Source organism: Salvelinus fontinalis, chromosome 26 (genome assembly GCF_029448725.1).
Source record: "Salvelinus fontinalis isolate EN_2023a chromosome 26, ASM2944872v1, whole genome shotgun sequence".
NCBI classification, from domain to species: Eukaryota; Metazoa; Chordata; class Actinopteri; order Salmoniformes; family Salmonidae; genus Salvelinus; species Salvelinus fontinalis.
In genome coordinates, this window is record NC_074690.1 from 4,057,630 (window position 1) to 4,074,347 (window position 16,718).

General features: G+C 48.9%; 1 protein-coding gene across 1 annotated transcript in view; it reads right to left on the reverse strand.

Moving 5' to 3' along the window:
• The window catches only part of LOC129824570 (piezo-type mechanosensitive ion channel component 2-like), a 185,795-nt gene that overhangs the window by 136,545 nt on the left and 32,532 nt on the right, over positions 1-16,718 (reverse strand). Inside the window, exons 5-9 of the mRNA XM_055884261.1 lie at positions 14,321-14,534; positions 11,063-11,390; positions 8,894-9,026; positions 5,900-5,926; positions 5,706-5,860 (exon numbers count right to left, since the gene is read on the reverse strand). Coding sequence (XP_055740236.1) covers positions 5,706-5,860; positions 5,900-5,926; positions 8,894-9,026; positions 11,063-11,390; positions 14,321-14,534 — 857 coding nt within the window. The remainder of the gene's footprint in view (positions 1-5,705; positions 5,861-5,899; positions 5,927-8,893; positions 9,027-11,062; positions 11,391-14,320; positions 14,535-16,718) is intronic.

Genomic DNA, 16,718 nt, shown 5'->3' on the forward strand with positions numbered 1-16,718 from the left:
CAGTCACCACAGTCACCAGAGGGACCAGTCACCAGAGAGACCACAGTCACCAGAGGGACCAGAGAGACCACAGTCACCAGAGAGACCACAGTCACCAGAGGGACCACAGTCACCAGAGGGACCAGAGGGACCACAGTCACCAGAGGGACCAGAGGGACCACAGTCACTAGAGGGACCACAGTCACCAGAGGGACCAGAGGGACCAGAGAGACCACAGTCACCAGAGGGACCACAGTCACCAGAGGGACCAGAGGGACCACAGTCACCAGAGGGCCCACAGTCACCAGAGGGACCACAGTCACCAGAGGGACCACAGTCACCACAGTCACCAGAGGGACCACAGTCACCACAGTCACCAGAGGGACCAGAGGGACCACAGTCACCACAGTCACCAGAGGGACCAGAGGGACCACAGTCACCACAGTCACCAGAGGGACCACAGTCACCACAGTCAGCACAGTCACCAGAGGGACCACAGTCACCACAGTCACTAGAGGGACCAGAGGGACCACAGTCACCACAGTCACCAGAGGGACCACAGTCACCACAGTCACCAGAGGGACCACAGTCACCAGAGGGACCACAGTCACCACAGTCACCAGAGGGACCACAGTCACCAGAGGGACCAGAGGGACCAGAGGGACCACAGTCACCAGAGGGACCACAGTCACCAGAGGGATCACAGTCACCAGAGGGACCACAGTCACCAGAGGGACCACAGTCACCAGAGGGACCACAGTCACCAGAGGGACCAGAGGGACCACAGTCACCAGAGGGACCAGAGTCATCAGAGGGACCACAGTCACCAGAGGGACCACAGTCATCAGAGGGACCACAGTCACCACAGTCACCAGAGAGACCAGAGGGACCAGTCACCACAGTCACCAGAGGGACCAGTCACCAGAGGGACCACAGTCACCACAGTCACCAGAGGGACCAGTCACCACAGTCACCAGAGGGAAAAGTCACCAGAGGGACCAGAGAGACCAGAGGGACCAGTCACCACAGTCACCAGAGGGACCACAGTCACCAGAGGGACCAGTCACCACAGTCACCAGAGGGACCAGTCACCACAGTCACCAGAGGAACCACAGTCACAAGAGGGACCAGTCACCAGAGGGACCACAGTCACCGCAGTCACCAGAGGGACCACAGTCACCGCAGGGACCAGAGGGACCACAGTCACCAGAGGGACCAGTCACCAGAGGGACCAGTCACCAGAGGGACCAGAGGGACCACAGTCACCAGAGGGACCACAGTCACCAGAGGGACCACAGTCACCAGAGGGACCACAGTCACCAGAGGGACCAGAGGGACCACAGTCACCAGAGGGACCAGAGGGACCACAGTCACCAGAGGGACCAGAGGGACCACAGTCACCAGAGGGACCAGAGGGACCAGAGGGACCACAGTCACCAGAGGGACCACAGTCACCAAAGGGACCAGAGGGACCAGAGGGACCACAGTCACCAGAGGAACCAGAGGGACCAGAGGGACCACAGTCACCAGAGGGACCACAGTCACCAGAGGGACCAGAGGGACCACAGTCACCAGAGGGACCAGAGGGACCACAGTCACCAGAGGGACCACAGTCACCAGAGGGACCAGAGGGACCACAGTCACCACAGTCACCAGAGGGACCAGTCACCACAGTAACCAGAGGGACCAGAGTCACCAGAGGGACCAGAGAGACCACAGTCACCAGAGGGACCAGAGGGACCACAGTCACCAGAGGGACCAGTCACCACAGTCACCAGAGGGACCAGAGGGACCAGAGGGACCAGAGAGACCACAGTCACCAGAGGGACCAGTCACCACAGTCACCAGAGGGACCAGAGTCACCAGAGGGACCAGAGAGACCACAGTCACCAGAGTCACCAGAGGGACCAGTCACCACAGTCACCAGAGGGACCAGAGTCACCAGAGGGACCAGAGAGACCACAGTCACCAGAGGGACCAGAGTCACCAGAGGGACCAGTCACCACAGTCACCAGAGGGACCAGTCACCACAGTCACCAGAGGGACCAGAGTCACCAGAGGGACCAGAGAGACCACAGTCACCAGAGGGACCAGTCACCACAGTCACCAGAGGGACCACAGTCACCAGAGGGACCAGAGAGACCACAGTCACCAGAGGGACCAGTCACCACAGTCACCAGAGGGACCAGAGAGACCACAGTCACCAGAGGGACCAGTCACCACAGTCACCAGAGGGACCAAAGGGACCACAGTCACCAGAGGGACCACAGTCACCAGAGGGACCACAGTCACCAGAGGGACCACAGTCATCAGAGGGACCACAGGGACCACAGTCATCAGAGGGACCACAGTCACCAGAGGGACCACAGTCACCAGAGAGACCAGAGGGACCACAGTCACCAGAGGGACCACAGTCACCAGAGGGACCACAGTCACCAGAGGGACCAGAGGGACCACAGTCACCAGAGGGACCACAGTCACCAGAGGGACCAAAGGGACCACAGTCACCAGAGGGACCACAGTCACCAGAGGGACCACAGTCACCAGAGGGACCAGAGGGACCACAGTCACCAGAGGGACCACAGTCACCAGAGGGACCACAGTCACCAGAGGGACCAGAGGGACCACAGTCACCAGAGGGACCACAGTCACCAGAGGGACCACAGTCACCAGAGGGACCAGAGGGACCACAGTCACCAGAGGGACCAGAGGGACCACAGTCACCAGAGGGACCAAAGGGACCACAGTCACCAGAGGGACCAGAGAGACCACAGTCACCAGAGGGACCAGTCACCACAGTCACCAGAGGGACCAGAGAGACCACAGTCACCAGAGGGACCAGTCACCACAGTCACCAGAGGGACCAAAGGGACCACAGTCACCAGAGGGACCACAGTCACCAGAGGGACCACAGTCACCAGAGGGACCACAGTCATCAGAGGGACCACAGGGACCACAGTCATCAGAGGGACCACAGTCACCAGAGGGACCACAGTCACCAGAGAGACCAGAGGGACCACAGTCACCAGAGGGACCACAGTCACCAGAGGGACCACAGTCACCAGAGGGACCAGAGGGACCACAGTCACCAGAGGGACCACAGTCACCAGAGGGACCAAAGGGACCACAGTCACCAGAGGGACCACAGTCACCAGAGGGACCACAGTCACCAGAGGGACCAGAGGGACCACAGTCACCAGAGGGACCACAGTCACCAGAGGGACCACAGTCACCAGAGGGACCAGAGGGACCACAGTCACCAGAGGGACCACAGTCACCAGAGGGACCACAGTCACCAGAGGGACCAGAGGGACCACAGTCACCAGAGGGACCAGAGGGACCACAGTCACCAGAGGGACCAAAGGGACCACAGTCACCAGAGGGACCACAGTCACCAGAGGGACCAAAGGGACCACAGTCACCAGAGGGACCACAGTCACCAGAGGGACCAAAGGGACCACAGTCACCAGAGGGACCAGAGGGACCACAGTCACCACAGTCACCAGAGGGACCAGAGGGACCACAGTCACCAGAGGGACCAAAGGGACCACAGTCACCACAGTCACCAGAGGGACCACAGTCACCACAGTCACCAGAGGGACCACAGTCACCACAGTCACCAGAGGGACCAGAGGGACCACAGTCACCACAGTCACCAGAGGGACCAGAGGGACCACAGTCACCAGAGGCACCAAAGGGACCACAGTCACCAGAGGGACCAGAGGGACCACAGTCATCAGAGGGACCACAGTTACCAGAGGGACCACAGTCATCAGAGGGACCAAAGGGACCACAGTCACCAGAGGGACCACAGTCACCAGAGGGACCACAGTCATCAGAGGGACCACAGTCACCAGAGGGACCACAGTCACCAGAGGGACCAGAGGGACCACAGTCACCAGAGGGACCACAGTCATCAGAGGGACCACAGTCACCAGAGGGACCACAGTCACCAGAGGGACCAGAGGGACCACAGTCACCAGAGGGACCACAGTCACCACAGTCACCACAGGGACCACAGTCATCAGAGGGACCACAGTCACCAGAGGGACCACAGTCATCAGAGGGACCACAGTCATCAGAGGGACCACAGTCACCACAGGGACCACAGTCATCAGAGGGACCACAGTCACCAGAGGGACCACAGTCACCAGAGGGACCACAGTCACCAGAGGGACCACAGTCACCAGAGGGACCAGAGAGACCACAGTCACCAGAGAGACCACAGTCACCAGAGGGACCACAGTCATCAGAGGGACCACAGTCACCAGAGGGACCAAAGGGACCAGAGAGACCACAGTCACCAGAGGGACCACAGTCACCAGAGGGACCAGAGAGACCACAGTCACCAGAGAGACCACAGGGACCAGAGAGACCAGAGGGACCACAGTCACCAGAGGGACCACAGTCACCAGAGGCACCACAGTCATCAGAGGGACCACAGTCACCAGAGGGACCACAGTCACCAGAGGGACCACAGTCACCAGAGGGACCACAGTCACCAGAGGGACCACAGTCACCAGAGGGACCACAGTCATCAGAGGGACCACAGTCACCAAAGGGACCACAGTCACCAGAGGGACCACAGTCATCAGAGGGACCACAGTCACCAGAGGGACCACAGTCACCAGAGGGACCACAGTCACCAGAGAGACCAGAGGGAACAGAGAGACCAGAGGGACCAGAGGGACCACAGTCACCAGAGGGACCACAGTCACCAGAGAGACCAGAGGGACCAGAGAGACCAGAGGGACCACAGTCACCAGAGGGACCACAGTCACCAGAGGGACCACAGTCACCAGAGAGACCAGAAGGACCAGAGAAACCAGAGGGACCACAGTAACCAGAGGGACCACAGTCACCAGAGAGACCAGAGAGACCAGAGGGACCACAGTCACCAGAGGGACCACAGTCACCAGAGGGACCACAGTCACCAGAGAGACCAGAGAGACCAGAGGGACCAGAGGGACCACAGTCACCAGAGGGACCAGAGAGACCAGAGAGACCACAGTCACCACAGTCACCAGAGGGACCACAGTCACCAGAGGGACCAGAGGGACCAGAGAGACCAGAGGGACCACAGTCACCAGAGGGACCACAGTCACCAGAGGGACGAGAGGGACCACAGTCACCAGAGGGACCAGAGAGACCAGAGAGACCACAGTCACCAGAGGGACCAGAGAGACCAGAGGGACCAGAGAGACCAGAGAGACCAGAGGGACCACAGTCACCAGAGGGACCAGAGGGACCACAGTCACCAGAGGGACCAGAGAGACCAGAGAGACCAGAGGGACCACAGTCACCACAGTCACCAGAGGGACCAGAGGGACCAGAGTCACCACAGTCACCAGAGGGACCAGAGGGACCACAGTCACCAGAGGGACCAGAGAGACCAGAGAGACCAGAGAGACCAGAGGGACCACAGTCACCAGAGGGATCAGAGGGACCACAGTCACCACAGTCACCAGAGGGACCAGAGGGACCAGAGTCACCACAGTCACCAGAGGGACCAGAGAGACCAGAGAGACTAGAGAGACTAGAGGGACCAGTCACCACAGTCACCAGAGTCACCAGAGGGACCAGAGAGACCAGAGAGACTAGAGAGACTAGAGAGACCAGAGGGACCAGAGGGACCAGAGGGACCAGAGAGACCAGAGAGACTAGAGAGACCAGAGGGACCAGAGGGACCACAGTCACCAGAGAGACCAGTCACTGTGTTTACTCACCATCATGGCTATGAGAGCACAGATATAGCTCTGCTTCATAATGAACCTGAACACTGTTACAACAGCATTCACTTGGCCCTCCTCCTCCTCCTCCTCCTCCTCCTCCTCCTCCTTCTCCTCCTCCTCCTCCTCCTCCTCCTCCTCCTGCTGCTGCGCTCCCGCCATCCCAGCAGTCTCTCCTCGCAGGGTTGGACTGAAGTCATACACTCCTCCATCCTTCTCTGTTTATATAAAGACACACAGATACAGGGTGATATAGTACAATATATACAGGGTGATATAGTACAGTATACACAGGAGATATAGGGTGATATAGTACAGTATATACAGGGTGATGTAGTACAGTATATTCATGATATATAGGGTGATATAGTACAGTATATACCGGGTGATAAAGTTCAGTATATACAGGAGATATATGGTGATATAGTACAGTATATACAGGGTGATATAGTACAGTATACACAGGAGATATAGGGTGATATAGTACAGTATATACAGGGTGATGTAGTACAGTATATTCATGATATATAGGGTGATATAGTACAGTATATACCGGGTGATAAAGTTCAGTATATACAGGAGATATATGGTGATATAGTACAGTATATACAGGGTGATATAGTACAGTATATACAGGGTGATATAGTACAGTATATCCAGGAGATATAGGGTGATATAGTACAGTATATACAGGGTGATATAGTACAGTATATACAGGGTGATATAGTACAGTATATACAGGGTGATATAGTACAGTATTTACAGGGTGATATAGTTCAGTATATACAGGAGATACAGGGTGATATAGTACAGTATATACAGGGTGATATAGTACAGTATATACAGGGTGATATAGTACAGTATATACAGGGTATATAGTACAGCGTATATACAGAAGATATAGGGTGATATAATACAGGTTACACAGGGTGATATAGTACAGTATATACAGGGTAATATAGTACAGTATACACAGGAGATATAGGGTGATATAGTACAGTATATACAGGGTGATATAGTACAGTATATACAGGGTGATATAGTACAGTATATACAGGGTGATCTAGTACAGTATATACAGGAGATATAGGGTGATATAGTACAGTATATACAGGGTGATATAGTACAGTATATACAGGGTGATATAGTACAGTATATACAGGAGATAGGGTGCTATAGTACAGAATATACAGGGTGATATAGTACAGGACATATAGGAGATATAGGGTGATATAGTACAGTATATACAGGGTGATAAAGTACAGGATATATAGGAGATATAGGGTGATATAGTACAGGATATATAGGAGACATAGGGTGGTATAGTACAGTATATACAGGGTGATATAGTACAGGATATATAGGAGATATAGGGTGATATAGTACAGTATCTACAGGGTGATATTGTACAGGATATATAGGGTGATATAGTACAGTATATACAGGAGATATAGGGTGATATAGTACAGTATATACAAGGTGATATAGTACAGTATATACAGGGTGAAATAGTACAGGATATATAGAAGATTTAGGGTGATATAGTACAGTATATCATGGTGATATAGTACAGTATATACAGGAGATATAGTACAGTATACACAGGAGATATAGGGTGATATAGTACAGTATATACAGAAGATATAGGGTGATATAATACAGGTTACACAGGGTGATATAGTACAGTATATACAGGGTAATATAGTACAGTATAAACAGGAGATATAGGGTGATATAGTACAGTATATACAGGGTGATATAGTACAGTATATACAGGGTGATATAGTACAGTATATACAGGAGATAGGGTGCTATAGTACAGAATATACAGGGTGATATAGTACAGGACATATAGGAGATATAGGGTGATATAGTACAGTATCTACAGGGTGATATTGTACAGGATATATAGGGTGATATAGTACAGTATATACAGGAGATATAGGGTGATATAGTACAGTATATACAAGGTGATATAGTACAGTATATACAGGGTGAAATAGTACAGGATATATAGAAGATATAGGGTGATATAGTACAGTATATCATGGTGATATAGTACAGTATATACAGGAGATATAGTACAGTATACACAGGAGATATAGGGTGATATAGTACAGTATATACAGAAGATATAGGGTGATATAATACAGGTTACACAGGGTGATATAGTACAGTATATACAGGGTAATATAGTACAGTATATACAGGAGATATAGGGTGATATAGTACAGTATATACAGGGTGATATAGTACAGTATATACAGGGTGATATAGTACAGTATATACAGGAGATAGGGTGCTATAGTACAGAATATACAGGGTGATATAGTACAGGACATATAGGAGATATAGGGTGATATAGTACAGTATCTACAGGGTGATATTGTACAGGATATATAGGGTGATATAGTACAGTATATACAGGAGATATAGGGTGATATAGTACAGTATATACAAGGTGATATAGTACAGTATATACAGGGTGAAATAGTACAGGATATATAGAAGATATAGGGTGATATAGTACAGTATATCATGGTGATATAGTACAGTATATACAGGAGATATAGTACAGTATACACAGGAGATATAGGGTGATATAGTACAGTATATACAGGAGATATAGGAGATATAGTACAGTATACACAGGATATATAGGGTGATATAGTACAGGAGATATGGGGTGATATAGTACAGTATATACAGGAGATATAGGGTGATATAGTACAGGATATATAGATGATATAGGGTGATATAGTACAGTATATCAGGGTGATATAGTACAGTATATACAAGGTGATATAGTACAGTATATACAGGAGACATAGGGTGATATAGTACAGTATATACAGGGTGATATAGTACATGATATATAGGAGATACAGGGTGATATAGTACAGTATATACAGGGTGATATAGTACAGGATATATAGGAGATAAGGATAGGAGATATATTCCCTATATAATGCACTACATTTGACCAGGCCCCAGTTTACAAAAACATTTCTCCTCCGCAGAAATATATATATTTTTAAATTACAACATAAATTGTGCTGCCGATTATAATTTCACTCGTCCCATATACTCAGCCTGTATATTCAAAATGTTACAGTGAGTTTGCTCACAGCACGTGTCTTGAGAGAATAGACTTTTGCCCAAAATGTTTGTACAGTAAAACTCACCTGTAATGTTATTGAGTTGGTCCATTTCATACTGTGGGGTGGAGTACAGGTCCTGGCGGACCGGTCCATTTTCCACTGAGTCTAGGGTGGAGATGTAGTCAAAAGACGTCTCGTTGGACTTTGCAACCGACCCCTGTGGAACAACACAGCAACAATATGGACTATGGTTAGAGCCCAGAGGTTTTCCTTGTCACGTGAACATTCATATGCATCATAGGCTGCAGTCCTCTGCAGCTCAGTGTGTGGAGCATGGTCCTTGCAACACCAGGATAGTGGGTTTGATTCCAGGGACCACCCATATGTAAAAATAAAAATGTACGCACGCATGACGGTAAACCGCTTTGGATCAAAGCCTCTGCTTAATGGCATATATTACATATCACACACTAAAAGTATGTGGACACCCCTTCAAATTAGTGGATTCGGCTATTTCAGCCACATCAGTTGCTGACAGGTGTATAAAATCGAGACCACAGCCATGCGATCTCCATAGACAAACATTGGGCAGTAGAATGGCCTTACTAAAGAGCTCAGTGACTCTCAACGTGGCACCGTCATAGAATGACACCTTTTCTAACAAGTCAGTTAGTCAACTGTAAGTGATGTTATTGTGATGGGGAAACGTCTAGGAGCAACAACGGCTCAGCCGCGAAGTGGTAGGCCACACAAGCTCACAGAACAAATGCTGAACTGCTGAAGCATGTAAAAATGGTCTGTTCTCGGTTGTAACACTCACTACTGAGTTCCAAACTCAGTGCAACAGAGATTACATCATCTGTGGATCTATTGGGGCGGTATGCAAATTGGAGTGGGTCTAGGGTTTCTGGGATAATGGTGTTGATGTGAGCCATGACCAGCCTTTCAAAGCACTTCATGGCTACAGACGTGAGTACTACGGGTCGGTAGTCATTTAGGCTGGTTATGGTGGTCTGCTTGAAACATGTCGGTATTACAGACTCAGACAGGGACAGGTTGAAAATGTCAGCGAAGACGCTTGCCAGTTGGTCAGCGCATGCTCGGAGTACACGTCCTGGTAATTCGTCTGGCCCCGCAGCCTTGTGTATGTCGACCTGTTTAAAGGTCTTACTCACTTCGGCTACGCAGAGCGTGATCACACCGTCTTCCGGAACAGCTGGTGCTCTCATGCATGTTTCAGTGTTATTTGCCTCGAAGCGAGCATAGAAGTAGTTTAGCTCGTCTGGTAGGCTCGTGCCACTGGGCAGCTCTCGGCTGTGCTTCCCTTTGTAGTCTGTAATGGTTCGCAAGCCCTGCCACATCCGACGAGCGTCGGAGCCGGTGTAGTATGATTCAATATTAGTTCTGTACTGACGCTTTGCCTGTTTGATGGTTCATCGGAGAGCATAGTGGGATTTCTTATAGGCTTCCGGGTTAGAGTCCCGCTCCTTGAAAGCGTTAGGATGTTACCTACCTCTATAGGTTCCTGAAGCCAGAGGTGTACGATGATGGATGAGATCTCAAACAGACTGGAGGGAGAGGAAGGGGGAGAGGGAAGGGGAGAGAGAGAAAGTTACCTACCTCTATGGGTTCTTTCTCTATGTTGTTACTTACCTCTATGGGTTGTATTTCTATGTTGTCACGTACCTCTATGGGTTGTATCTCTATGTTGTCACGTACCTCTATGGGTTGTATCTCTATGTTGTTACTTACCTCTATGGGTTGTATCTCTATGTTGTTACCTACCCAGTCTATGGGTTGTATATCTATGGTGTTACCTAGCTCTATAGGTTCCTGGAGCCAGAGGCGTATGAGAGATACCAGGGTGTTACCTACCTCTATAGGTTCCTGGAGCCAGAGACGTATGAGAGATACCAGGGTGTTACCTACCTCTATAGGTTCCTGGAGCCAGAGACGTATGAGAGATACCAGGGTGTTACCTACCTCTATAGGTTCCTGGAGCCAGAGACGTATGAGAGATACCAGGGTGTTACCTACCTCTATAGGTTCCTGGAGCCAGAGGCGTATGAGAGATACCAGGGTGTTACCTACCTCTAAAGGTTCCTGGAGCCAGAGACGTATGAGAGTGGCCAGGGTGTTACCTACCTCTATAGGTTCCTGGAGCCAGAGACGTATGAGAGATACCAGGGTGTTACCTACCTCTATAGGTTCCTGGAGCCAGAGACGTATGAGAGATACCAGGGTGTTACCTACCTCTATAGGTTCCTGGAGCCAGAGGCGTATGAGAGATACCAGGGTGTTACCTACCTCTAAAGGTTCCTGGAGCCAGAGACGTATGAGAGATACCAGGGTGTTACCTACCTCTAAAGGTTCCTGGAGCCAGAGGCGTATGAGAGATACCAGGGTGTTACCTACCTCTATAGGTTCCTGGAGCCAGAGGCGTATGAGAGTGGCCAGGGTGTAGTACAGCAGCAGCAGCATAATGGGGTTAACAAAGTGGTGCCAGGCCAGCTTAGGGTTAACTATCATCCTCCATGTAGAGGAACAGTCAGTCTGGATGATGGATGAGATGCCGAACAGACTGGAGTGAGAGGGAGAGGGGAGGGAGAGGGGGGAGAGAGACAGAGAGAGATATTATTGAACATGTAGCATTTCGCTATATAAAGGTTACATACATTTGCGGTATAGTTGAGGCAATTTTAAATGCACCATTTTATTTGTAAAGACTAAAAGTTACAGAAAATGTAAAGCACTGTGTAATATTTTTTGCATTTGGCGCCCTGCAATTCTAGCGGTTGTTTAGGAAAGTGATCCCGTAAAAGGGATCCGTAGCTGAGAGAAGTTAATGTGAGTCTGGAAGGAGAGTTTACAGTCTAACCAGACACCTAGGTATTTGTAATTGTCCACATATTCTAAGTCAGAACCGTCCAGAGTTGTGATGCTGGACGGGCGGGCAGGTGCGAGCAGCGATCGGTTGAAGAGCATGCATTTGGTTTTACTTGCGTTTAAGAGCAGTTTGAGGCCATGGAAGGAGAGTTGTATGGCAATGAAGTTCATCTGGAGGTTAATTAACACAGTGTCCAAAGAAGGGCCAGATGTATACAGAATGGTGTCGTCTGCGTAGAGGTGGATCAGAGAATCACCAGCAGCAAGAGCGACGTCATTGATGTATACAGAGAAAACAGTTGGCCTGAGAATTTAACCCTGTGGCACACCATAGAGTCTGCCAGAGGTCCGGACAACAGGCCCTCCGATTTGACACACTGAACTCTGTCTGAGAAGTAGTTGGTGAACCAGGCGAGGCAATCATTTGAGAAACCAAGGCTGTTGAGTCAGTCTGCCGATAAGAATGTGGTGATTGACAGAGTCGAAAGCCTTGGCCAGGTCGATGAATACAGCTGCACAGTATTGTCTCTTATCGATGGCGGTTATGATATCGTTTAGGACCTTGAGCGTGGCTGAGGTGCACCCATGACCAGCTAGGAAACTAGATTGCATTGCGGAGAAGGTAAGGTGAGATTCGAAACGGTCGGTGATCTGTTTGTTAACTTGGCTTTCGAAGACTTTAGAAAGGCAGGGTAGGATGGATATAGGTCTGTAACAGTTTGGGTCTAGAGTGTCTCCCCCTTTGAAGAGGGAGACGACCGCGGCAGCTTTCCAATCTTTGGGAATCTCAGACGATGCGAAAGAGAGGTTGAACAGGCTAGTAATAGGGGTTGCAACAATTTCAGCTGATAATTTTAGAAAGAGAGGGTCCAGATTGTCTAGCCCAGCAGATTTGTAGGGGTCCAGATTTTGCAGCTCTTTCAGAACATCAGCTATCTGGATTTGGGTGAAGGAGAAATGGGGGAGGCTTGGGCAAGTTGCAGTGGGGGGTGCAGAGCTGTTGACCGGGGTAGGGGTAGCCAGGTGGAAAGCATTGCCAGCCGTAGAAAAATTCTTATTGAAATTCTCAATTATAGTGGATTTATCGGTGGTGACAGAGTTTCCTAGCCTCAGTGCAGCTGGGAGGAGGTGCTCTTATTCTCCATGGACTTTACAGTGTCCCAAAACTTGTGCTGCAGGATGCAAATTTCTGTTTGAAAAAGCTAGCCTTAGCTTTCCTAACTGTGTATATTGTATATTAGTGTATATTAATTTGTGTATATTAGTTCCTGACTTCCCTGAAAAGTTGCATATCGCAGGGGCTATTTGATGCTAATGCCGTACGCCACAGGATGTTTTTGTGTCAAGGGAAGTCAGGTCTGGAGTGAACCACGGGTTATATCTGTTCCTGGTTCCATTTTTTTTTAATGGGGCATGCTTATTTAAAATGGTGAGGAAAGCACTTTTAAATAATAACCAGGCATCTTCTACTAACGGAATGAGGTCAATATCCTTCCAGGACACTCGGGCCAGGTCGATTAGAAAGGCCTGCTCGCTGAAGTGTTTCAGGGAGCGTTTGACTGTGATGCGGGGTGGTCGTTTGACCGCAGACCCATTACGGACGCAAGCAATGAGGCAGTGATCGCTGAGATCCTGGTTGAAGACATCAGAGATGTATTTGGAGGGCAGGTTGAATAGGATGATATCTATGAGGGTGCCTGTGTTTACCTGGTAGGTTCATTGATAATTTAGGTAGCATTGCTAACCATCCAAGGTGGTGCTAATACTATAGGTAGCGTTGCTAACCATCCACGGTGGTGCTAGTACTATAGGTAGCGTTGCTATCCATCCACGGTGGTGCTAATGCTATAGGTAGCATGGCTAACCCTCCAAGGTGGTGCTAATGCTATAGGTAGCGATGCTAACCATCCAAAGTGGAACTAATGCTATAGGTAGCATTTCTAACCATCCAAGGTGGTGCTAATGCTATAGGTAGCGTTGCTTACCATCCAAGGTGGTGCTAATAGGTAACATTGCTAACCATCCAAGGTGGTGCTAATGCTATAGGTAGCGATGCTATCCATCCAAGGTGGTGCTAAAGCTATAGGTAGCGATGTTAACCATCCAAGGTGGTGCTAATGCTATAGGTAGCGTTGCTTACCATCCAAGGTGGTGCTAATAGGTAACATTGCTAACCATCCAAGGTGGTGCTAATGCTATAGGTAGCCTTGCTTACCATCCAAGGTGGTGCTAATAGGTAACATTGCTAACCATCCAAGGTGGTGCTAATGCTATAGGTAGCGATGCTAACCATCCAAGGTGGTGCTAATAGGTAACATTGCTAACCATCCAAGGTGGTGCTAATGCTATAGGCAGTGATGCTAACCATCCAAGGTGGTGCTAATAGGTAACATTGCTAACCATCCAAGGTGGTGCTAATGCTATAGGTAGCGATGCTAACCATCCAAGGTGGTGCTACTGCTATAGGTAGCGATGCTAATAATCCAAGGTGGTGCACCCTGAAGTCATAGTAGCAACTGAAGATCTGTCTTCAAACAAATTTAGAACCATGGCAGCCTGGGTACATGTAGAGCAACTCACCTAACGCAGTCATTTAAAAAGGAAGAGTTATTTCCAGTATCTAACCTGATGTAGCTGTCCTCCGGAGGGATGAACTCGTGGAAGAACTGGAACTGGTAGAGGTAAAGGATGACCAGGTGTCCAGCGCTGAATATGGCCATGAGGACACACATACAGCTGAAGACGAGGGTGTCGAAGGTGCGACAGAACGACCACCACGTACACAGGAACAGGAACATGGAGAAATAGACCCCCGACGTCAGGGAGGGCAGAATTATACCTTAAAAATACACATACATTTATAAATCAATTCATTAATCAATCAACCAATCAATAAGTAGACTGCCGACGTCAGGGAGGGCAGCATGATGGTGGAAACAGAACAAAGAATAAGTATTCAGATATAACAGAGAGGACCGGAGGTTTATATACAGCAAGCTACGCTGTGGGTGAGATGTGAGCATTCAGATATAACAGAGAGGACCTGAAGTTTTTCCTGACCACCTGACCTGACTAAGAAAATCTCTGTGACCTATTTTCACTATCGTCAAATTTAATAAATATAATAACAGTCATTAAAAAGGATTGGGAGACAGTAAGATAGTTGGAGGCTGATTCTATCACTGAAACACACTAACCTGTTAGTCCTAGTAGTATGGTGACCACTAACACACTGACCTGTTAGTCCTAGTAGTATGGTGACCACTAACACACTGACCTGTTAGTCCTAGTAGTATGGTGACCACTGAAACACACTGACCTGTTAGTCCTAGTAGTATGGTGACCACTAACACACTGACCTGTTAGTCCTAGTAGTATGGTGACCACTGAAACACACTGACCTGTTAGTCCTAGTAGTATGGTGACCACTAACACACTGACCTGTTAGTCCTAGTAGTATGGTGACCACTGAAACACACTGACCTGTTAGTCCTAGTAGTATGGTGACCACTGAAACACACTGACCTGTTAGTCCTGGTAGTATGGTGACCACTGACCTGTTAGTCCTAGTAGTATGGTGACCACTGACCTGTTAGTCCTAGTAGTATGGTGACCACTAACACACTGACCTGTTGGTCCTAGTAGTATGGTGACCACTGAAACACACTGACCTGTTAGTCCTAGTAGTATGGTGACCACTGACCTGTTAGTCCTAGTAGTATGGTGACCACTGAAACACACTGACCTGTTAGTCCTAGTAGTATGGTGACCACTAACACACTGACCTGTTAGTCCTAGTAGTATGGTGACCACTGAAACACACTGACCTGTTAGTCCTAGTAGTATGGTGACCACTGAAACACACTGACCTGTTAGTCCTAGTAGTATGGTGACCACTGACCTGTTAGTCCTAGTAGTATGGTGACCACTGACCTGTTAGTCCTAGTAGTATGGTGACCACTAACACACTGACCTGTTGGTCCTAGTAGTATGGTGACCACTGAAACACACTGACCTGTTAGTCCTAGTAGTATGGTGACCACTGACCTGTTAGTCCTAGTAGTATGGTGACCACTGAAACACACTGACCTGTTAGTCCTAGTAGTATGGTGACCACTAACACACTGACCTGTTAGTCCTAGTAGTATGGTAACCACTGAAACACACTGACCTGTTAGTCCTAGTAGTATGGTGACCACTGACCTGTTAGTCCTAGTAGTATGGTGACCACTGACCTGTTAGTCCTAGTAGTATGGTGACCACTGAAACACACTGACCTGTTAGTCCTAGTAGTATGGTGACCACTGAAACACACTGACCTGTTAGTCCTAGTAGTATGGTGACCACTGAAACACACTGACCTGTTAGTCCTAGTAGTATGGTGACCACTGACCTGTTAGTCCTAGTAGTATGGTGACCACTGACCTGTTAGTCCTAGTAGTATGGTGACCACTGACCTGTTAGTCCTAGTAGTATGGTGACCACTAACACACTGACCTGTTAGTCCTAGTAGTATGGTGACCACTGACCTGTTAGTCCTAGTAGTATGGTGACCACTGACCTGTTAGTCCTAGTAGTATGGTGACCACTGACCTGTTAGTTCTAGTAGTATGGTGACCACTGAAACACACTGACCTGTTAGTCCTAGTAGTATGGTGACCACTGTAACACACTGACCTGTTAGTCCTAGTAGTATGGTGACCACTGACCTGTTAGTCCTAGTAGTATGGTGACCACTGACCTGTTAGTCCTAGTAGTATGGTGACCACTGAAACACACTGACCTGTTAGTCCTAGTAGTATGGTGACCACTGTAACACACTGACCTGTTAGTCCTAGTAGTATGGTGACCACTGAAACACACTGACCTGTTAGTTCTAGTAGTATGGTGACCACTGACCTGTTAGTCCTAGTAGTATGGTGACCACTGAAACACACTGACCTGTTAGTCCTAGTAGTATGGTGACCACTGAAACACACTGACCTGTTAGTTCTAGTAGTATGGTGACCACTGACCTGTTAGT